Source organism: Oncorhynchus clarkii, chromosome 3, assembly GCF_045791955.1.
Source record: "Oncorhynchus clarkii lewisi isolate Uvic-CL-2024 chromosome 3, UVic_Ocla_1.0, whole genome shotgun sequence".
In the NCBI taxonomy this organism is placed as follows: Eukaryota; Metazoa; Chordata; class Actinopteri; order Salmoniformes; family Salmonidae; genus Oncorhynchus; species Oncorhynchus clarkii.
The window spans coordinates 19,008,332-19,030,537 of record NC_092149.1 but is presented as its reverse complement, the minus strand read 5'-3'; the positions used below and the strand labels follow the sequence as shown (position 1 = coordinate 19,030,537).

The 22,206-nt window shown below is 40.8% G+C and overlaps 3 protein-coding genes across 3 annotated transcripts; 1 reads left to right on the top strand and 2 right to left on the bottom strand.

The window, feature by feature from the left end:
• Nucleotides 1–1,899: 1,899 nt before the first annotated feature.
• On the bottom strand, nt 1,900–4,754 carry LOC139385057 (TBC1 domain family member 25-like). The gene is made up of 4 exons (XM_071130105.1): nt 4,697–4,754; nt 2,829–3,014; nt 2,492–2,610; nt 1,900–2,007 (listed from the first exon to the last, which is right to left on the bottom strand). Exons 1-4 carry the CDS (start codon nt 4,752–4,754, stop codon nt 1,900–1,902), a joined length of 471 nt encoding a protein of 156 aa, XP_070986206.1.
• Nucleotides 4,755–8,909: 4,155 nt separating this feature from the next.
• Nucleotides 8,910–14,663, top strand: LOC139405797 (myeloid cell surface antigen CD33-like). The gene is made up of 9 exons (XM_071148223.1): nt 8,910–8,989; nt 9,226–9,286; nt 9,388–9,762; nt 9,865–9,912; nt 10,052–10,090; nt 13,468–13,570; nt 13,731–13,808; nt 13,943–14,024; nt 14,345–14,663. The coding sequence occupies exons 1-9, from the start codon at nt 8,924–8,926 to the stop codon at nt 14,417–14,419; spliced, it is 927 nt and encodes a 308-aa protein (XP_071004324.1). The 5' UTR covers nt 8,910–8,923; the 3' UTR covers nt 14,420–14,663.
• Nucleotides 14,664–20,064: 5,401 nt separating this feature from the next.
• On the bottom strand, nt 20,065–21,848 carry LOC139385050 (B-cell receptor CD22-like). Its single transcript, XM_071130091.1, has 5 exons — nt 21,704–21,848; nt 21,221–21,511; nt 20,634–20,885; nt 20,257–20,526; nt 20,065–20,143 (listed from the first exon to the last, which is right to left on the bottom strand). The coding sequence occupies exons 1-4, from the start codon at nt 21,846–21,848 to the stop codon at nt 20,450–20,452; spliced, it is 765 nt and encodes a 254-aa protein (XP_070986192.1). The 3' UTR covers nt 20,065–20,143; nt 20,257–20,449.
• Between the last annotated feature and the right edge of the window lie 358 nt (nt 21,849–22,206).

The window sequence follows — 22,206 nt, the reverse complement described above, 5'->3', positions numbered from 1 at the left end:
TAACATGTAACAGATAAAATAAGATGTTTAAAAATGTGACAAAGCTGTTAAACATAATCCTTAATATGACACATTAATTTTTGAATAAAGTTGGTGTTTAATATGAGTGTTTCAGCATACAAAGGATATTCCATCTTTTTTTATACGCTTTTCTTTATTTGACTATGGGTATGTCAATATGTCTTTGTTGTAAACGTTTTGGGGCTGAACTGGTGGCAGTTGTGAAAGGTAAATAGTTTGGAAGAGTTTCAGAGGTAATTGCAAACAATTTCATTATATTTCATCTGTTTTTTCATTATGTAGGTCTATCCACTAGAACAGGGTTTCCAGGTCTTTTTCTTTGCAACCGCACCATGTAAAAACAGTGATGTAATAAAAGGCCAATGTTTACTTTTTTAACTGGGTCTATGACAGTCTATTACAAATCAGTTTGACAATACTTCAATCTAAAGGAAGTATGGTTTGAGGTGACTGAAATGCATCAGAAAGGTATTGGGAAGTTCAGAAGATCATCAGGCAATAATTTTACATGGTATTCTGTGTAGAAAAGATCATAATTGATGATATTCTATTCACCCAGTCTGATTTAGAGCCTGGTCTTGTCCACTCTGTTCTAATGAGTCCTGCGCAGCTTGAGGGAAACAGAAGACACATACGTATTCCTTATCTTTCAGTGAAGGGGTCATAATATTTTGTAGCTTAAACCGTAAAAAAAATTGAGACACATTTGTAGGAAGAAAAGAGAAACTGCTCTGTTTATTACAACCGTATCTAGCGGCTACTGGAGGTTACTAACAGAACCCCGGTTCTATGAACCAAGAGCAATTATTTATTTATTTTTATTTCAGTCGCAACCCCTAGTTTGGGAAACGCTGCACTAGAAACTAATAGACAATATGGACACACAGATGTAAAGATTAAGAAAATATCACTATTTTATATGAATATTTTTTTTAAGTTACCATAGATAAATTAACTGTCAATTACCAAAATGACTGACAAAATCTGATAACTTTGGTAAATGACCAGTAGTTTTGCAACCCTCGTTAAAACAAATCAGATCAAATACACTGATTCCTCGCACAAAAAGACTGAGAGCCTTAAAATGAGAAACTACATGTAGCCTACTGGCTTTATATGGGTTGTAATGTCAAGCTAAAAACCTTTAACGTTGTAACGACACAGCCTTCTTATCCTAAAACCAACAACAGGTAATCAGTGTGTCACTGCTTACACATGTTGACAGAACGAACACTTAAGGCCCTACTCCAATATGCCCTGTTGATTTAAGTGTTGAACTGTTTGTAGCCGACAGCCTGCCAGAGGAGTTTAAACAGAAATCCTGTAAAGCTTCCTGTTTCTGTTAAGTATTGAGCAACGTTCCCTGTAAAGGCATCAGCATGCTTTAGTTCGCCTGGCGCCTAGCCGAGCTCGGCTAACCGAAACCAAACTAATGTGATCGCTTACTCCAATAAAAAAAAAACCTTCGCTTGAAAAACTAGAAAAGAAGTGGCAATAGTACTGTTTGTCCATTTTGAGATGCCGAAGCCAGTATACACTTCCTCAATAAATCAGGATTCATTTAAGATAAAATTAATGACAGATTTCTTGAGTTGAGGTTTTTCTTAATCGTGCAATATTGCATCTGACTAGAATGTTTGGTGCAGTATTTCTCAAGTGAACAAAATGTGCATGAGGACGAGTCATCTCTTGTTGAATGACAACGGGCACTTCATTGAAGAATCCCTACTGGTGACCAATCTCCGACAAGGGGGTGTAGACTCTGGCTACCGACTTACTATTTGATCACCACAAAGTAGAGAATTCATCTGTGAGCTAATTTCATTGGCGCTCTATCTCAATGTACAGAGACTGAAGTTGATAATGAACTAAAGCCACTCACAAGTAGTAGGGTAGGTCTCGGTCTGTCCGAGGCACGTCCTTGTCGATGATTCGGATGGCCTCTTGGAGCTCCTCCAGATCAAAGGTCACCCGCTCAAACAACACCTCGGTTCAGGGGTCAGAGAAACAAAGATATTAGTGATCAGATGGACTATGTCATCATCTCAGACTTCAGTCTGTAACATACTGTAGACTGTAAAGGTCTGTAACAAGACATGTCAACCTCAGAGTGTGACCAGCTGTTAAGAGATTGTAAAATATAATATATATAATATTCAGTGATGCGATGACAGAGTGGATTATATTGACATGTCCATGACTAAAACACACAGTTTGTAACCTAACACCCATATCCTGGTGCAATATAAACTGACAACATTTCAAACAGACCCAAGCTCAATTACTGTAGGACATTTTCAATGCATAGCACTTCTGTTGAACATATTAACTATGAATAAGTGAATGGTCAATAGAGAACCTTTATGGTAATTTTGATCTCTTATACACTCAAAAATGTAAAGAGGGAGAAGCGGTTAAACCATATACTTTGCAGGGGTTTTGAGTGTACTTTCTGAGGCTGGTGGTTTACCTGGGCCTGTAGCTCCAGGAAGGACAGCCTCTCCCTGACCTCATCACTCTGGTTCTGAGCCTGCAGCTGGACCCTGTCCTGCCTCACATCGTAGTACCGCACCGCTGCCACCAACTCAGCTAGAAACACACACGGAGGGAGGAAGAGAATGGGAGGCAGGTGAGCGTGAGTGAAGGAAGCAACTTTACAGGAGGAAACCAGGGAGAATTTACAAAATTGGTTGAGCTCAGATTCCAGCATAAAGTTGATGAGTCTAGAATGAGTTGCTGAACAACAATAGATAGCAAGAGAGAGAGAAAGAGAGAGGAGTATAAGTTGATCTACATCCGGGCCCTACCATCGGTGCCATTTATACGCAGTCGGACGGCGGCAGGAAAAAGCTGCTGCCACTTCCTCTTCATGGAGTGGTAGCGGACGTTGAGCTGCTCCTGCAGTAGGGGGCGCTCCAGAGAGGTGGAGCTGCAGGGGTACATCCCGAACAGGAAACGCCACACCTGGCCACGCTCCGAAGGGGATACACCACCTAGACACATACAGCACAGGTTGAGTCCAGATACTTTACAATGGCTTCTTTCCTCCTGTGTGTTCCTTTTCCTCACTGATGGGAAACCACTGGACAGGTGAGAGATGAAATGACATGTCCACTTGGTGTTCTGGACTGGTAGGTCTCTCTTTAGCTTTTCAACAGAATCGACTCAGGTTATAATGGTGAGACAAGGATTTTTGCATAATTTCACAGGAATGTGAAGACAAGAACTAAAATATAAAAGATAAGCTATTGGATCAATTGGCCTCTGACTAGATATATCTATAAAAACATTTTGATTTTTTTATTTAACCTTTATTTAACTAGGCAAGTCAGTTAAGAACAAATTCTAATTTACAATGACAGCCTACACCGGCCAAACCCTAACAACGCTGGGCCAATTGTGCGCTGCCCTATGGAACTTCCAAACACGGACGGTTGTGATACAGCCTGGAATCGAACAGCGTCTGTAGTGACGCCTCTAGCACTGAGATGCAGTGCCTTAGACCTCTACGCCACGCGGGAGATAAAGTGGCTAATTTATTCCTTCTAGCTAATTTATCCCTAAACAAACTAGGATTTTCAAGGAATGAGTGGCTTATAATGGTTAGTGTGCAAAACAAGTCTTGATCCCCAGCGTGGAGACCTTTAGCCCCCTTCTTAGAGCTCTGACAGTGATCATTATATAATGTTTTTGCACCATAGTCAATGCAGCTAATGATATCGCACCAGAGGAGAGAAGTAATGTGCATCGATGAAAGGGGGGGGGGGGTTCCCCATGTTCCTGGTTACATTTTCTGATAAACCCAGTCACAGTAGTAACCCCTCTGTAGTAGTATACCATGTACCTAGCTCACAGAGCTCTACCTTGCGTGCAATGGAAGACTCATGACTCATGATTTTCAGCACAATGAAGCCCTAGGGGTTCCTAAGTCAGTGGGGGGTTCAGTGTTTACAGTCAACACTATGCACCCTGAGTCCTACATCTTGGTCATATACTGTAGCCGTTTCCCCTAACCACTGATACATGGTCAGATATTTTGTCATCCCTAAATGGTTAAGGTTATGATTGGTAGTTGGATAATCTGATCCTTGAAAACATGCGAGTGAAGGCCCTGAGTGTACCGGTGACTGTAACTTACACACTGATGCAGATAGAAGCTAGAAAGTATACTGTCCCCAGCTATTCACCCATTCAGCTCAGGATCAGCTGTGTGTGGACTGTTGATGTCATACCCACAAACCATGATTGATGGATTTCATGTGAATAATGATTTTTCCAACGTCTTGACTGGTAACTGTAAAACCAAACCATTGTCTGTTTCTAAAAGTCATTTTCGGAGTCTTTGCTTGAGGGGTCTCAGTGAGGTTTGATTTACATGGCTTTCTAGAGAATGGTTGAACTGTAGTGCAGTCAGCTAGCTCCCCAGGAAAACATCACTTGACTTCCTCTTGACTTGTAGATAGTGATAGAGCAATACCAAATATGGGAAACCCAGCACTGGGAAACAATTTAACTGTACTTAATTTAAACTTTATGATAGGCTCCAGCATACTGGCCCATAATGTTTAAATATGAAATAATTGTCAATCAATTAATATGTTGAATTATGAATTGCTGAATTGGCAGTGATTTATGCCCATAAATTTCTCTTTAGCATATCGTATCCCATCCTTACCATTCTTGAAAATGTGCATCAGCAGCCTGGACTCGTCCACTCTCCCTTCTACGTCCATAACGCCAGGTAACCCGAGAGGTGTCGTGGAAGGAGCAGGAGCGTTTACCAATGGTACTTGGTACAACTGCTGGTTGCCAAACTCCGCCGTAACATGATTGGCAGGTGAACTTCTTTCCGTTGTTCCATTATTGCCCTTTGTTTTAATAAGGGGAGTCCCACATACCCCGAGTTCTTTGGCGGTACTTTCACGACCGGGAATATCGAGTGCAGGTGAGTGCGGTAGCCCGTTCTCCTGTAGAGTGTCCATTATGTATATTCTCACTAACGACACGAAGTGTAAAACACAAACATTCCTCCCCGTGAAACCGGTTTGAGTGCCCGCTACATTTGTTTGTTGCAAAATAAAAAGTTGTGTTTTACGTTCCTTTCACTTTTATGTGTATGCTGCGCTCCGATTTTAAATGGAATATGCTTCAATACACAGGAGTTAGGACATTTTCCAGTTCAGGCAGGAATCCGTGATGTGAAGGACTTCTATGCTCTGCCCACTTAAACCTCACGACCAAAGATCTTCCTGTGAGTCAGTCATATGACTGAACCTTACTGTTTTGTGTGTGTGTGAGGCCTACATTCGGGTTTTTATGTCGGGTTGAAAGCCGCAATTCTTCCGCTACATGAGCATTTTAACGCTACCTAGTGGTTTTTACGAGATAACTATTTCTACTGTATAGGGCTAGGCTACACATGGTCAATCTGGCATAAGCGTTTGAAAGTGAAACGCCTTCATTCATATTCTTGGCATTTTATGATGGACTAGGCCTACAGCTAACTAGTCTAAACTGCTCTTTTATCACCCTACACCCAAATATTTACATTTCCTCCCACACTATGAATGGAAGTGGTCTGTGAAATGCAAATTCAGTGCAATACTAAAAGTACAAACTAATGACTAACATAATGACCATACAATATGTTGGGCTTTTTTCCATTAATGAATTGATTAACTACTTAACATTTTTTTATTTAACCTTTAAATTGTCCAAATTACATCTTTAAGAACTGATTGTGAGGCCTCCAAGCACTATGATGACCAACAGCTTCACTGCCAGAAAAGCATAAAAATAAAAGAGTTGCATCTCTGAAGTATTCTCCTCTTCTGCACCTTAAGAACAAAATCGTATTGAAAACATTAACTACAAAGGGAAGGACAACTGTCATCTGTATGATAACTTGATACATTTTTGAGCAATACAATAGCAAGGGAATAAATGTGATATTTTTTTTACCTAATATGTGCATTTTCTTTGTTGTGTTACCTGGGATAACTGAGGTAAATATTAACCCATAAGGTGTGTGTGTAGCCTCGCTGATGAGGAGTCTTGTCCCATTGCCATGGTACTGCTTGTCCTTCCCATTGACGCAGCACTGCAGAGTGCAGAAGTAGTAGCCTATGTCATGCAGCTCTAACCAGATCATCAGGATGCTTGTATCTGTTGTGTTCAGGTCGTAGGTTTTCTGAAACCTCCCCTTGAATCGGGGCAAGTCACCCATCTCCCTCCACACCTTCCTCTGGCCATGTGTGGCCGTGTTGATGTACCACTCTGCCCTGCAGCCAGTGATCAGCTCCCCGCTGTCCGACAGGACACGGCATCCCATGGAGACTTTCTGGCCCAGTGTGCTGGTCACCACAGGGTTCTGGTCCACCCATACACGACAGAAAGCCTGATGAGGGACTGGACAACGGAATAGACAAATACTTGTGACAAATGTTCTCGTTATGGTATAATTAAGCAATAAGGACCAAGGGGGTGTGGTATATGGCCAATATGCCACGGTTAAGGGCTGTTCTTACGCACAACGCAATGCGGAGTGCCTGGACACAGCCCCCTTAGCCGTGGTATATTGGCCATATATCACAAACCCCTGAGGTGCCTTATTGCTATTATAAACTGGTTACCAACGTAATTAGAGCAGTAAAAATACATGTTTTATCATACCCGTGGTATACGATCTGATACACCACGGCTGTCAGCCAATCAGCATTCAGGGCTTGAACAACCCATTTTGTAAATAACTATATTTCTGTCAAGAGGATGACTTTCTTTGCCATCAAGACAAAAGAGAGTATACAATAGTGAAACTAGATGCACCTGTTAACATTGGGGTTTGTGTCTGCCAACTGCAAAAAAACTAAATTAAAACCCAAACAAGATAAAACCATTACCTTTGAGAAGGATGATCACAATTAGGACAATGTGAAAGGTAGCCATTCCTTACAGCAACAAGAAGAGCCAAATAATTAGCATGTTGTGTTATACCTAAAGTCCGATTTTATGGGTTGAATAGTGGAAGAATTTCATCCAGACAAGAGATTCAAAGAAGAAATTGACTACATTTGTCATTAAAGTCTTACCTTATGCCCCCAAATAGTACCGCAACAATTACAATAACCAACTTTACTTCCTTAACTTCCATTTCCTGTTGCTCTAGCTACACTGTTGAGGTAAAAAAAAAATATATATATAGATGAGTCAAACCCACTGTGGTTTCCAATGTAGGTTTTTGTGAGCAAATGTCAGTTGGTTGTGGATATCAGAAATATTTAATGTTTAAATCATTGACCTTGCAAAGGCCTAAAGAATAAAAAGTGGTTTTGTTTTTCTACTTTAAAAGTTCCAGAGAGGGGTGAGAGAAAGACAGAGAGGGGTGAAATATAGAGGGGTGAGAGAAAGACAGAGGGGTGAAAGATAGAGAGGGGTGAGAGAAAGACAGAAGGGGGTGAGAGAAAGACAGAAAGGGGTGAGAGAAAGACAGGAGAGGGGTGAGAGAAAGACAGAGAGGGGTGAGCGATAAAGAGGTGAGAGATCGAGACAGGGATGAGAGAAAGGCAGAGAGAATATATGAGAAATGTTTTCTGCGTTCCTGATCATGCATCAGTTACACTCATACTCACTACCCCACAATCCCCACCCCGTGGCAGCCCCTCTCTAACATAATACCTAGCTAATACCTAATACCATGTTTTTCAGCATGACAAAATCTCTTCGGCAACCACAGGTTAGAGATGATTGTGTTTACAGTCCAAAACTGTATACCCTGGGTCATATCTCTCTTTCTCATATCTCCCTTACTGATAGAGTGAGAGAGAGAAAAACATATGGGTCCTTGACAGTTGTGGGAATGTACATTTTTAGTTACCCATGGGTTCTGGGATCGAAGCCATAAGTTTCCTGACCGGTAAAATGTTATGTTTTTTAAACAGACGTGAAAATTGAGCCTGTTCTGGGAATGTTCATTTTTAGGGTACAGGGAGGTTCTGAGAAAATTTCATCATGGAACCCTGAAAGTTTTCCTGGGACATTTTATTAACATTCTGAGATCAAAAATGATAGGCTATTTGAAGGTAATTAAATAACATTCTGAGAACATGTTTCAATAACACTGTTGGCTTAGTTTGGGTTAACTGTTTTGAACCCATGGAAATTCATTTGTTTAGGCATTTATTATTGTTGTGGCAAGGCATCGGTGAGATTCAAACCTATGATCTTCTGTTTTATATTCATGGATTAGTCCACTGCGCCAACAGGATGTACAAACAGGCCCAATTTAAAAAATGTATTGTGGTTTTTATGGAAAGTTATCTTAATGTTCTGAGAACATGATGTTAAATAGAACCATGAGGAAAACCTGCAGAAAACATGCTGAAGTACTGAAATTCCCACCTAAGAAACATACGGTTCTCAAAACGTAATGTGCCATCTGGGTATCCTGCACCGTTCCCAGAATGTTGTGTTCAAAATAACCATAGGACAACCACACTCTCACCAAGCTCTAAGAAGGGGCAGCAGGCAGCCTAGTGGTTAGAGCGTTGGACTAGTAACCGAAAGGTTGCAAGATCAAATCCCCAAATCCCCATGCTGACAAGGTCAAATCTGTCATTCTTCCTAGGCTGTCATTGAAAATAATAATTTGTTCTTAACTGACTTGCCAAGTTAAATAAAGGTAAAAGAAGAAACATATGGTTCTCAGAACATTATGTGCTAGCTGTGTCTCAAGTAATTAGCCAACTTTCAGTTTTCACATTTACACTAAACTTCCTCAATTTGTTTTGTTCAACCACCATCATTGTTAAGTAACAGGAAATATACATGCAATACTTTTGACACCACTCTCGTTATAACTGCTTGTCACTCATTTTATTGGAAGCAGTTGGCTTTTAAGACAACCATGGTCACTGCTGGTGTTTTCCTTGGACCTGTAGCCTCATGTTTTGGCACCTCTTTTCACAACACAGTGAGTATCCTCTGTAGCTTTGAGTTTTTATTTTGTTGTTGCTGAACCAACATTATTTCCCAGTGCTTTACAGTCTGTGCTATGCTTGTTGGTCAGTGGTAATGTTGTATTTGGTTTGACACAATTATGATGGGAGCGCCATCTGACACCAGGTATCTTTAACACAACGTAAACGATATTAGGAATCCGATGCGTCATTAGTTAGAGTTAACTTTCAAATCTCTCTGTTGGACCAGATGAGCCCATTGATGTGGATTGTGATGATGCTCATTTTGTCTCAGGCCTCTGGCACTAGTGGTATGTGAATCATTTTTACGTCAATATGCACTCAGTGTTTTCTTATGTTATGTCTAAACAACATGAACTGAATAATACTTTTGTCGTTAATTCAAACACAGGTGTGGTTTGGAAAGCTGATTACCCGAAAGTTGTTTTTACCAAATTGGGAGAAGATGTGACCATACCATGCAATGTTACCTATCCCCGGTCCCAATCTAAAGGGCCTATCCAAGCATACTGGAAACGCCAGGGAAATACTCAACTAAACATCAATGATAACGACAGGAATGAATTCCTCTATCACCCCAACAACACATTCGTCATCAAGAGTTTTCAAACCAGGACCAACCTGATAGGAAATATCACCAAGGGAAACTGCTCCCTGAAGATCAATATAATTCAACATGGCGACATTGGGCACTACTACTTGAGAATTGCCACTGGAGCCGACAACTTCAGTTTTAAAAAAGAACTTGTCTCCATTCAAATATCTGGTAAGCAGTAGAGGATGCAATGTAAAGGGCCTTTGTTCAGTGCAGTGTGTCATTCCTTTGATTTGGAGGAAACTAATCCCTACTGTATTTTTTTCCATTCAGGAACCTCCGGGACTATTTCAACCATACCAAAGGACATGTCAAACACAGGTGAAATACTCAGCTTAGAATTTTCACGTACACACCGAATTTAAAATGTTGCTCTGAATCAGATATTGGTTTACTTTAGAAATGACTAGTGGACCTGACACAGTTGATAACCGCAATAACAATGTCTTTGTCTTCTCAGTTGATTCCACAACTACAGTCCCACTAGCCACCACAGAATGTAAGTAGACTCTAGTAGACACTGCTATATCTACAGTGCCTTCAGGAAGTATTCATACCCTTTGACTTATTCCACATGTTGTTGTGTTACAGCCTGAATTCAAAATGGATTCAATATTTTTTTCTCTCTCACCTATTTACACCACAGGAGGTTGGTGGCACCTTAATTTGGGAGGACAGGCTCGTGGTAATGACTGAAGCAGAATTAGTGGAATGGTATCAAACACATGGTTTCCATGTGTTTGATGCCATTCCATTTACTCCGTTCCAGCCATTATAATGAGCCGTCCTCCCCTCAGCAGCCTCCACTGATCTACATAAAATACCCCATAGTGAGAAAGATAAAACATGTTTTTAGAAACTATTGAAAATTAAATAATGAAATAGCTTATTTACGTAAGTATTCACAACCCTGAGTCAATACATGTTATAATCAGCTTTGGCAGTGATTACAGCTGTGAGTCTTCCTGGGTAAGTCTCTAAGAGCTTTGCACACTTGAATTGTACAATATTTGCACATAGTTTTTTTTTATTCTTCAAGCTCTGTCAAGTTGGTTGTTGATCATTGCTCTTGAAGCTAGGTGGCACTATTTTTATTTTTGGAAAAATAACGTTCCCAAAGTAAACGGCCTATTTCTCAGCACCAGATGCTAGAATATGCATATAATTGACAACTGAGGAAAGAAAACACTCTAAAGTTTCCAAAACTGTAAAAATATTGTCTGTGAGTATAACATAACTGATATTGCAGGTGAAAGCCTGAGAAAAATCCAATCAGGAAGTGACTCTTATTTTGAAAGCTCTGTGTTCCTATGCATCCCCATTGGCCATTGAAAGGGATATCAGCCAGATTCCTTGTTCTATGGCTTCCCTAAGGTGTCTACAGCCTTTAGACATAGTTTCAGGCCTTTATTTTGAAGAATGAGCGTGAACGACCACATTACGTAAGTGGTCAGGTGGGGGCTCTCAGAGTGATTTTTGCGCAAAAGAGAGAGGCGGCCATTGTTCCTCCCGGTCCTAGTGAAAAGCCAACTGTCCCGGTTGATATATTATCATATAGATATTTGAAAAACACCTTGAGGATTGATTATAACAAACGTTTGCCATGTTTCTGTCGATATTATGGATATCATTTGGAATTTTTGTCTGCGTTGTCGTGACCGCTATTTCCGGTGGATTCCTGGGCATAACGCACCAAACTAACGGAGGTATTTGGATATAAAAAAGATCTTTATGGAAAAAAAGGAACATTTGCTGTCTAACTGGGAGTCTTGTGAGTGAAAACATCCGAAGATCATCAAAGGTAAACGGTTAATTTGATTGCTTTTCTGATTTTCGTGACCAAGCTTCCTGATGCTAAGTGTACATAATGCTATGTTAGGCTATCGATAAACTTACACAAACGTTTGTATTGCTATCGCTGTAAGCATCATTTCAAAATCTGAGACGACAGGGTGATTAACAAAAGGCTAAGCTGTGTTTCGCTATATTTCACTTGTGATTTCATGAATATTAATATTTTCTAGTAATATTTTTTTACTGTTGCGCTATGCTATTCAGCGTTGCTGATGACACATATACTGGATCCGGGATGGGTAGTTCTAAGAGGTTTTTAACAGACATTTTCAAGTCTTGCCATAGATTTTGGTAAGCAACTCCAGTGTAGATTTGGCCTTGTGTTTTAGGTTATTGTCCTGCTGAAAGGTGAATTTGTCTTCCCGTGTCTGTTGGAAAACAGACTGAACCAGGATTTCTTCTAGGATTTTGCCTGTGCTTATCTCCATTCCATTTATTTTTATTTAAAAAAAAAACTCCATAGTCATTGCTGATGACAAGTATACCCATAACATGATGCATCCACCACCATGCTTGAACGTATGAAGAGTGGTACTCAGTGATGTGTTAGATTTGCCCCAAACATAATGTTTTGTATTCGGGACATAAATGTAACAAAAAATAATAATAATAATTTTCCAACAGGATGCATGCTTTGTAATATTTTTATTCCGTACATACTTCCTTCTTTTCACTCTGTCAGTTAGGTTAGTATTGTGGAGTAACTACAATGTTGTTGATCCATCCTCAGTTTTCTCATATCACAATCATTAAATTCTGTAATTGAAATCACTGTGTGGCCCATACATTTTCCATAGGCTTGAGGTCAGTGTTTTGTGATGGCCACTCCAATACCTTGACTTTGTTGTCCTTAATCCATTTTGCCACAACTTTGGAAGTATGCTTGGGGTCATTGTCCATTTCGAAGACCCATTTGCAACCAAGCTTTAACTTCCGGACTGATGTCTTGAGATGTTGCTTCAATATATCAACATAATTTTCCATCTTCATGATGCCATCTATTTTGTGAAGTGCACCAGTCCCTCCTGCAGCAAAGCACCCCCACAACATGATGCTGCCACCCCCGTGCTTCACGGTTGGGATGGTGTTCTTCGGCTTGCAAGCATCCCCCTTTTTCTCCAAACATAACAATGGTCATTATGGCCAAACAGTTCAATTTTTTTGTTTCATCAGACCAGAGGACATTTATCCAAAAAGTACGTTCTTTGTCCCAGTGTGCATTTTCAAACCGTAGTCTGGCTTTTTTATGGCAGTTTTGGAGCAGTGGCTTCTTCATTGCTGAGCTGCCTTTCAGGTTATGTCGATATAGGACTCGTTTTACTGTGGATATAGATACTTTTGCTTTTGTTTCCTCCAGCATCTTCACACGGTCCTTTGCTGTTGTTCTGGGACTGATTTGCACTTTTCGCACCAAAGTACGTTCATCTTTAGGAGACAGAACGCGTCTCCTTCCTGAGCAGTATGACGGCTGCGTGGTCCCATGGTGTTTATACTTGCGTACTATTGTTTGTACAGATGAACGTGTTACCTTCAGTCGTTTGGAAATTGCTTCCAAGGATGAACCAGACTTGGAGCTCTACAATTTTCTTTCTGAGGTTTTGGCTGATTTCTTTTGATTTTCCCATGATGTCAAGCAAAGAGTCACTGAGTTTGAAGGTAGGCCTTGAAATACATCCACAGGTACACCTCCAATTGCTCAAATGATGTCAGTTGGCCTATCAGAAGCTTCTAAAGCCATGACATAATTTTCTGGAATTTTCCAAGCTGTTTAAATGCACAGTCAACTTTGTGTGTGTAAACTTCTCACCCACTGGAATTGTGATACAGTGAGTTGTAAGTGAAATAATCTGTCTGTAAACAATTGTTGGAAAAATTACTTGTGTCGTGCACAATGTAGATGTCCTGACCGACTTGCCAAAACTATAGTTTGTTAACAAGGAATGTATGGAGTGGTTGAAAAACAAGTTTTAATGACTGCAACCTAAGTGTATTCCTCAGTCCTAATCAGAATGTTTTTCACAGATGCGCTATCCACGGCCACATATATTGCCACCACGGTCCCAGTGGTTGCAGTTCTACTGGTTGCTGTATTGGGGATTGTTTGGTTCTTCATGTACAGGAAAAGGTGGGTCCGGTTGATGGGTGTCCCCAGAGGGATGCACTCCAGACTGACATTGATCCATTTCTATAGCAACATCTTGTCCTCTGCCTTATATTAGTCACTGCAGATACATTTTAAATACATTTTTCTCACATTCACTAAAATAACTGAATTGATTTAATAGGGCCAGGGGTGTCACTAAGCAAGAGTCTGGATATTATGCTAATTTCACCATGACAACTCCAACGACCAAACCTGAAAGGTATGCTGTAAATTGTAAATTGTAAATTGCTAGTTTGACATATTTTGTTTTTTCATCTGAACATTACTCTAAAATGTGTTCTTTGAGTTGACCTACAGTGTCAGTGAGATACTTGTCTTCCCCTATCTCCACAGAGTCAAAACTACAAAGAAGAAAGATGACACCCAAGTTCCTCCTCCAAAGGTCATTGATGAGCCCGTCTATGGCAACGTCCAGGTACATTACAGCACCCTGAGCAGATCTGTTTTAAACTTACAGTACTCTTTATAGTGATATCAACAGTCTAAATGTACTAAGTCATCATCTTTGGACATTATGGTCTTTACCTACTGGGCATACACTGGTTGACTCAACGTTGTTTCCATGTCATTTCAATGACATGACATTGAAGCAACGTGAAATAGACGTTGAGTTGACATCTGTGGCCAGTGGGTACTATATATGTTTACCATGTTGGCCATTTAGTGTTGTGCGCATAGCTTGATGATAGGGAAAGGGTTAACTTCCCTGCCTGATTTCTCCATTTCTCTTTACAGGGTCCAGACGAGCCGATGGACAGTATGGATCAAATGGACAGTGTATATGCAGATGTAGATCATACAAAACAGTGATGAGGCTGCATCTCAGATATCAGCACTGCTTAATAATGCGAATGTGTGTGTGTGTGTGTTTTTATCTTGATTGTTTTCTTGTCAAAAGGCAGCTTACAGTGTCAGCCCTCATTTCTAGTATCCTGTTTGACTTTCACTTGGTTAGACAATAATATGTGCAGTTTGTTTGTTAAATGTAATATACATAATTCAGTATGTAACTATTTTTTAAAGGACTGGCTTTCAAATAAACATACTTACTGAGATGATATGCTACCGGTTGTTTGATTCAATCTATGTCAAAACATTTCACAAAAGCAGCTCACACAGTCCTATATTGAAAAGCATTCACAACTAAACGTAACATTTGTGCTGAGTTGGACAGAAACAATATATTGCCAGATTTTTTTTTTTTTTTAGACAAAGGCTTTCTGGGTAGTCATGAGTGAGTGAAGTCATACACACGAGATTCACTTGTCAAAGTGAATACACTTTTAGAGTTTTGATTGGTAGAGTTTTAAGTTTTATATGTTGCGTATGTGAACAAAAAGTATATAATAAGAAACTTTGCAGACAATAACTGCCACTGTTAGCTTTTTTTTCAGAGGGGATGCATATATAGGCCTTGATTTTGGTACTCAAATGCAAAGTCTCAGGGTAAGAGTGGGTGAAACTCTGGCATATTACTGGACATGAACTAAGGAAACACAGAAAAGGTACCTCTGCGTTCTTATTTTTTTGGTTCAAACTCATACATTGTCTTCTGTGTTTGAGAGTGAATGAGAGCTTTTCCAATTGCTTTGGTTTTAGGATTTCATCTCTGGCATCGGTTTTAACACATTCCCTCTCTTTTCTTCCACAGTCACCTGTGATGGAGATCAAACTGCTGTTTCATATTTTGCTGTTATACGGTATCTCCTTAAAACCTCTTAAGGATCGGACTCTTTTTTTCCAATTTTTATCTAAAATTACGTACCCAAATCTAACTGCCTGTAGCTCAGGACCTGAAGCAAGGATATGCATATTCTTGATACTGTTTGAAAGGAAACACTTTGAAGTTTGTGGAAATGTAAAATTAATGTAGGAGAATATGACATGTTAGATCTGGTAAAAGATACTATTATCATTATTATTATTAATTTTTTCATCATCTTTGAAATGCAAGCAAAAGGCCAGAATGTATTATTCCAGCTTAGGCACAATTTTGGCCACTAAATGGCAGCAGTGTATGTGCAAAGTTTTAGACTGATCCAATGAACCATTGCATTTATGTTCAAAATGTTGTATCAAGTCTGCCCAAACGTACCTAATTGGTTTATTAATACATTTTTAAGTTCATAACTGTGCACTCTCCTCAAACAATAGCATGTTATTCTGTGCAGTTAGATGAACAAGAATTTAAGCTTTCTGCCCATATCAGATATGTCTGTCCTTGTCACACCCTGATCTTTTCACCTGTCCTTGTGCCTGTCTCCACCCCACTCCAGGTGTCACCCATCTTCCCTGCTATCCCCTGTGTTTTTATACCTGTGTCGTCTGTCTGTCTGTGCCAGTTCACCTTTTTTGCCAAGTCAACCAGCGTTTTTCTCTGAGCTCCTGTTTTTCCCATTCTGTGTTTTTCTCTCATCCTCATGGTTCTGACCCTTGTCTGTCCTGACTTTGAGCACGCCTGCCTGAACATTCTGCCTGGCCCTGACCCTGAGCCTGCCTGCCGCCCTGTACCATTTTGGACACTGACCTGGTTAGGAACTCTTGCCTGTTCCCAACCTTCCTTTTGCCTGAACCTTGGACTATAATACATGTCAGAGCTCAAACCATCTGCCTCCCGTGTCTGCATCTGGGTCTTGCCTTGTGTCGTTATAGTCCTGGGAAATGTACTTGTTACTTACAACTTCATGCTAATCACATTAGCGCACGTTAGCTCAACTGCCCCCCGGGGGGGGGGGGTCTATGTACACTAGGAAGAATTTATTTTAACTCTTGATTGACTTGAGGCCAATGACTGCTCCAGTAATCCATGGGGTCCAGTCTCAGGTCAGCAGACGTCCCATGTATCCTGTACATTCAGGTACCCTCCCACATGGACACACATCACAGACTATGGAGGCTTCTGATAAACCCTCTCCTGGGTGGGGGAAGGTCAACTGAATCTACAACCTACAGGAGAACACCAGGTGGCCCCAGAGTTTGCACCCAGATCCTGGGAGACCTGAACAAGGGAAACTGCATCCTGAGTATTGATAATGTTCAGCGCGATGACGTTTTACCGTTCTGTTTCAGGACTGACATGCCAGAGTACAACCAGTTCTCCTATGTTAGTAACATGGTTTGCATCAATGTGAAAGCTGGGTAGGCCTATGTTAATTTGGTTGAGGATTTTTTGGCTATCTATATCCTGTTGAATTGTTGAACGTGGCTTATTAAATGTGCCTTTCAAAAGACCATATATCAGTCTTTGACTAACTGTTCAATGAATGCTTTTCTTCTGTGTCATGCTGCCCAATCCCCCCTTTCTGTCAGTGAGGGAGGAGGTGAAGGAGGGGGAGGAGGTATCTGTCTCCTGCTCTGTGTCTCACTCCTGCCCATCTGATCCCCCTCTCCTCACCTGGAGCCACTCTGGAACAGCCAGCATCCAACCACAGCAGCATACCAAGGGCCAGTGGGAGGTGACATCATCCATGACTTTTACCCCCGCCATCACTGGTAACAACCAACCTCTGGACAGTGAACCGCTCAAAGACTCATTGTCAAATGTCACTCTCTATGTCAAAGTCCTATATAGTACAAATGAGAGTGGTTATATTTCCTGACAATGTTGTTCCAAACCAAGTGGCGTGGCAGCTTTTCGGCTGAACAAACAAACTCATGATTGTTGTTTGTGGGAAAGAATGACCCAGTCAGTGGCTCATCTGCGTTGTCAGTGGCGATTTTAGCATGTACATCTTGGTGGGGCAAAAAAAATAATATTTTTTTTAGGATGCATGCCAGCAAAGCCTCTACACAACACAAAACCCCTAAACATTAGATGAATTGCACTATAATGGTGACAAACGGTGCCCACAAGCTTTTAGGGCCTACAGCTGCCCCAACAGCAGAGTTCCAAAAGCAGTCCACAAACCTTACCACTGCTACACCTGGCTATCAGCGGAGCCTTGTCTGGCGAAACAGTTAATTCAGCCTTATTTACTGCCTTAAAAAAACATAGCTGATATGGTTGACTTAAACAAATGTGGTTTCTGACTGACTATTGAGATGTACAAACTATGGCAAGCGGATAAGAGGCAATCCGTAATTTCGAATAAGACATTAATGAGCGAGCTAGGTCGAACGTAGTCAATATGGCTATTTGTTCAGCCCTTTTGAAATGTACAGCGACAGAAATCAGAACATGGGTCGTTCTTACAGTGTTCTCCCTAAGTCAGAACCGTAGGATAAATAAATGGGGCATATAAGTAGACAATGAAATCTCTTACAATATTCAATAATTTAATTTCTCTAAAACAGATTATAGGCTACAAAAAAAAAAAAAAAAGGTTGAATCATGATGACGTCAGTGATCTTCAGATCGTAACTCTAGAAAGAGGCCCAAGTTCTGACTTACAATTCCGAGTTTGATGACCGTTCAAAATGTATTTACTCAGTCGGAGCTTGTTTTTTCCTGAGTTCCCAGTTGTCTTGAACTCACTGAAGTCAGATTTCCCAGTTCCGAGTTAACAGTTGTTTTGAGCGCGGCAGAAATCATGCTTGATTGACAGAATGGCCAATGTTAAGATTTTAAACTTGGAAAAGAGACCCTTAAACCAAGACGTATCACCACACAGTCACTCCACTAAATTGTAGGCTAGTGATTGCTTTGCAATGCTTGCAGTTAGCCACTGATTCCTTCCAAACCACTCATTGTTGAATTTGCAATGTCCAACTTGTTGTGAAATGTTTATGTCCAATGGCTAATGAGCACTGATTCGATTTATCTACAATTTGTCTTAATTATTTATCTTTGTATGGCAATGATTAAATAGGATTTGCCAGTAGAATGTTAACTTGATTCATGATGATGACTGCTAGCTATGATTTTGAAAGTATGATGCTGACATGATCAGTCCAATCAAAGCTACTGTAGATATAATGTGATTTGACATAATTTTGTCTGTGGCCAATGACCCCCCCCTACTGCTCCTCTTTAATTACTTGTAACTTTTATCTCTTATTCTTATCCGTATTTTTTAAAACTGCGCTGCTGGTTAGGCGCATGTGACTAATAAAATGTGATTTGATTTGATTTCCTGAAGATCACAGTAATTGGGGAAGTTCCAGAGTTATCGTAGCTCATTGCAGTTCTGAAGTGGTCTGTAAAAATATGCTGTGTGGCTATAAACAAATGGTCCATATTCTCCCAACAGACCTTCCAGAAAAATATGCAGATTACTCGGGCTGAACCAACGAAACCACACGTTTGACTTGTCAACCTCTACAGTTTTAGTGGAGTGGGAGTTTGAAGATTAGGACACTTTCCTGCACTCCCAGGAATTAGTATTGGGAGGCCTTTCTCACAAAATACATTGAATACATTTAAATGTTTCTATGCCTTTCAAATCATATGAAGGATTTGTTCCAAAACATGTTTTGTGAAACTTTCTTTTTCTTCTCCAGATGTAATAATGTATACAGAGCTACAATCAGAACCTAATAACAATGAATAATTGTCTGTATTTGGATTTGTATGCCCGTGGCCGATATGTTCTTATAGAGAGGGTCAAGAAAGCTGACAAAATCAGTATTGTGAAATAGCTCAAACCCCATGGAAATAAACAGACGTTGAAAATCTCAATAAATGAAAGGGGAACCCCAAGTGGAGAAACACTGAAAGTTCCACACTCGTAATCTATCCTCAGATTACACTCAAGACACAATTTCAACAGACAGCTCGGGAATTGGGAAACAATCTATCGTTAAATACTGGTTGATTTATTGTGCATATTAAACATCTTGTAAAAACTTTTCTGAATCACCCAAGACATAGATGATAAACAAATGCCTTGTGAAAGCCATAACACAAAGCCACAGCCCAAATAAGAATGTACCATATTCATTAGCCATAAGAACCATAAAGCTACATCAAGCTAACAAATATAAGCAGTCAGCTGTTCTGCTACATTGGTTAAGAATGTTAATATTTTACTGGAACCTTTGACAGACTGAGTACCACGGCCTCTGGGCCAGCTGACTTCCACATGCTTCCTGTTGTGTTCACACGTTACCATAGACTACATCATCTCCACCAACACACTCGTATGGGTCGCCATCCTCTTCAGCCTACAGGTAACCGGATCAGAGATACTATCATCAACAACACCTCTATTGTTTTTTATATCATTTTTATTTAGAGCAAACTTTTCTCAGATCTCTACATCAGCTGTAAATGTCTGCAGTAGAACCACAGTACATACCTCCAAAAAATACCTTGATGTTGAGGGATCTGAGGAAGCACACTTTGATGCATCAATGTCCTGCTTGCTGGTTACTGGCTGGTCACAATGACTCCCGCTGATTAAAAAAACAATGCCAAGGTGAACAAACAGAACAAAACAGCTAAAAACAAACACAAATCTGCGTAGCTCACTCCAAAAAGAAATACTAGAGTAATTTACCCCTTCTTGTTCAATACGCAAGCTGACATGGAAATTAGTATTACTACCACCACTAATGCAGCAATACCAATTGAAACGTACAACATCAACATCTTATCTGTCCAAAAACAAATAAATATTATTTATTAATGTACCAATGATATCCTTTGTGATGTTAATACTGTATGTAATACTTCATTTATGATGCACTTCCCCCACTGTTTCCTTTACCATTTGTGGACACAGTGAAGGACAAGGTGGCATTGCCCTGTGTGTTGCTGGCATGGCAGTGGACGGTCTCGGAGAAGCCTAGTGCCCTCTGTAGGATCACCATGGTAACTGACCCTTGCATCTCCACCCTGGTAATGGGCAAGATGGGCAGGGGTCCAGCCGGAAGAGACCACTCCACGGTGGCGGTGGGCTCCTAATCCACAATGCACAGACAGGTTACGATGGAGACGTCTGAAGTGCAGGCAGAGCCCACTTTGATCTCAGGGGGGTCTGGGATGAGGATTATAAACATTGGTTTCAAATGAAGAGTATTGTCTTCATATTATATACACAGAAAGGACATGATCCATATTAACAGAAGGGCAGCATCTACTTACACTCTACATTGAGCTTCAGTGGGCTGGAGTGACCTTGTCCCTCTGTGTTGATGGCAGTGCAGTAGAGGGCTTCAGTGAGTCTGGTCACATTCTCCAGTGTGATGGTAGGTCCAGTGGTGGGCAGAGGTCCTCTGCTGTTGTGCCAGCGGTAGCTGTGGGCAGCAGGGTTACTGTCACTGGAGCATCTCAGCTCCACAGAGTCTCTTTCCTTCACACTGGACACTCCCTCCACCTTCACATCCACTGGGGCATCTATGAACAACAACATTGGTAAGAATTCTATTACTATGTAATAAACATCTTAGGACAAATTCAATGGATCAACCACATGCTTTCAATCTATTTAGATTTCAAAATGGAAGTTTTCCAAATCCAGGCTGTGGAAAAAGTGCATGTTTCCTTTTAAAATAAGTTTAATTCTAGTAGAAAAAAAGAAGGAAGGGATGTGCTGCTAAGGTACACAATAACAGATGTTGGTTGATTCGAGTTTAACTTTTGTCATTTGCGCAGAAGTATTCTGTTTTCAAAGAAGTGAAAGTGTAAATCTACCATACAGTGTTGTTAACACACAGGTGTGGTCCACTTACATTTGACATTGAGAGTTTTCAAACGTTTCACTGTCTTCCCTCCCCTGTATGCTGCTGTGCAGACCAGAGACTGGTTGTGATCAGTGCTGCTGGGAGTAAAGGTCAGGGATGACGTCACTTCCCACTGGACATTGGTCAGCTGCTGTGATTGGACACTGGGTGTTCCGGAGTGGCTCCAGGTTAGGAGAGGGGAATCAGATGGGCAGGAGTGAGACATAGAGCAGGAGGCAGAAACCACTTCCCCCACCTTCACCTTCTCCCTCACTGACAGAAAGGGGGGGTCTGGAGAGCCTGCAATCACCGAAGAGAAGAGAACAGTTATTGCAGTTCTTTTGAGGTGTGCCTCCACCTGTTCTTGGGTCTGTCCTTTCAGCCCAATAATTTAAATTAACAAGAAGCTATAGCTATCATTAGGGTAAATAATGTGATACTATAATACAACATTTGAAATTATCCTTGTGAATTCTTCCCTTGGGAACTTACTGCTCACTGCAATGGAGACCGTGTCATCTTTGTATGTATACTTGTCATGGTCTTTGATTTCAATCCTGAAAGTAAACAATCCTTTGTCACTGCGATGGAGGGGGTCGATTCTGAGAGAGCAGTTCTTCTGCCGGAGGTCGCCCATCAGCTCTGTATGACACCTGGAGTCTTTGATGATGCTGGAGCTGTCTGGATGGTATATAACTTCATAGGTGTCTTTTAACCAGATGCCAGTTAATTTGGAGGGCTACTTCTCTGGTTCTGGGTAGTTGAATGAGCAGGGAATCACGATGCATGAGCCCTGCAGGCCGAACACTGAGCTGGGCACCTCAGCAGTCCATGACGAGGCATCAACTCCCATCACTCAAATAGCAGTGGGAAACAAAAGGTGTTGGACAGTTAGACATTCAACTGACCACACTGGTTAGTTTTAATAAATTCATATCACATACTATATACAGTATACAGTTGAAGTCTGAAGTTGACATCCACCTTAGCCAAAT

Coding starts and splice junctions, on each gene's coding strand:
- LOC139385057 (XM_071130105.1), bottom strand. CDS start 4,754: ATGGACGTAGAAGGGAGAGTGGACGAGTCCAGGCTGCTGATGCACATT. Junction 2,611..2,828: donor GCGTATAAATGGCACCGATG/GTAGGGCCCGGA, acceptor GTGTGTTTCTAG/CTGAGTTGGTGGCAGCGGTG. Junction 2,008..2,491: donor TCCTGGAGCTACAGGCCCAG/GTAAACCACCAG, acceptor CCCTGAACCGAG/GTGTTGTTTGAGCGGGTGAC.
- LOC139405797 (XM_071148223.1), top strand. CDS start 8,924: ATGGTCACTGCTGGTGTTTTCCTTGGACCTGTAGCCTCATGTTTTGGC. Junction 8,990..9,225: donor GCACCTCTTTTCACAACACA/GTGAGTATCCTC, acceptor CTGTTGGACCAG/ATGAGCCCATTGATGTGGAT. Junction 14,025..14,344: donor CCGTCTATGGCAACGTCCAG/GTACATTACAGC, acceptor TTCTCTTTACAG/GGTCCAGACGAGCCGATGGA.
- LOC139385050 (XM_071130091.1), bottom strand. CDS start 21,848: ATGGGCGACCTCCGGCAGAAGAACTGCTCTCTCAGAATCGACCCCCTC. Junction 21,512..21,703: donor GGTCTCCATTGCAGTGAGCA/GTAAGTTCCCAA, acceptor CGGTGATTGCAG/GCTCTCCAGACCCCCCCTTT. Junction 20,527..20,633: donor ACTGAAGCTCAATGTAGAGT/GTAAGTAGATGC, acceptor TCCTCATCCCAG/ACCCCCCTGAGATCAAAGTG.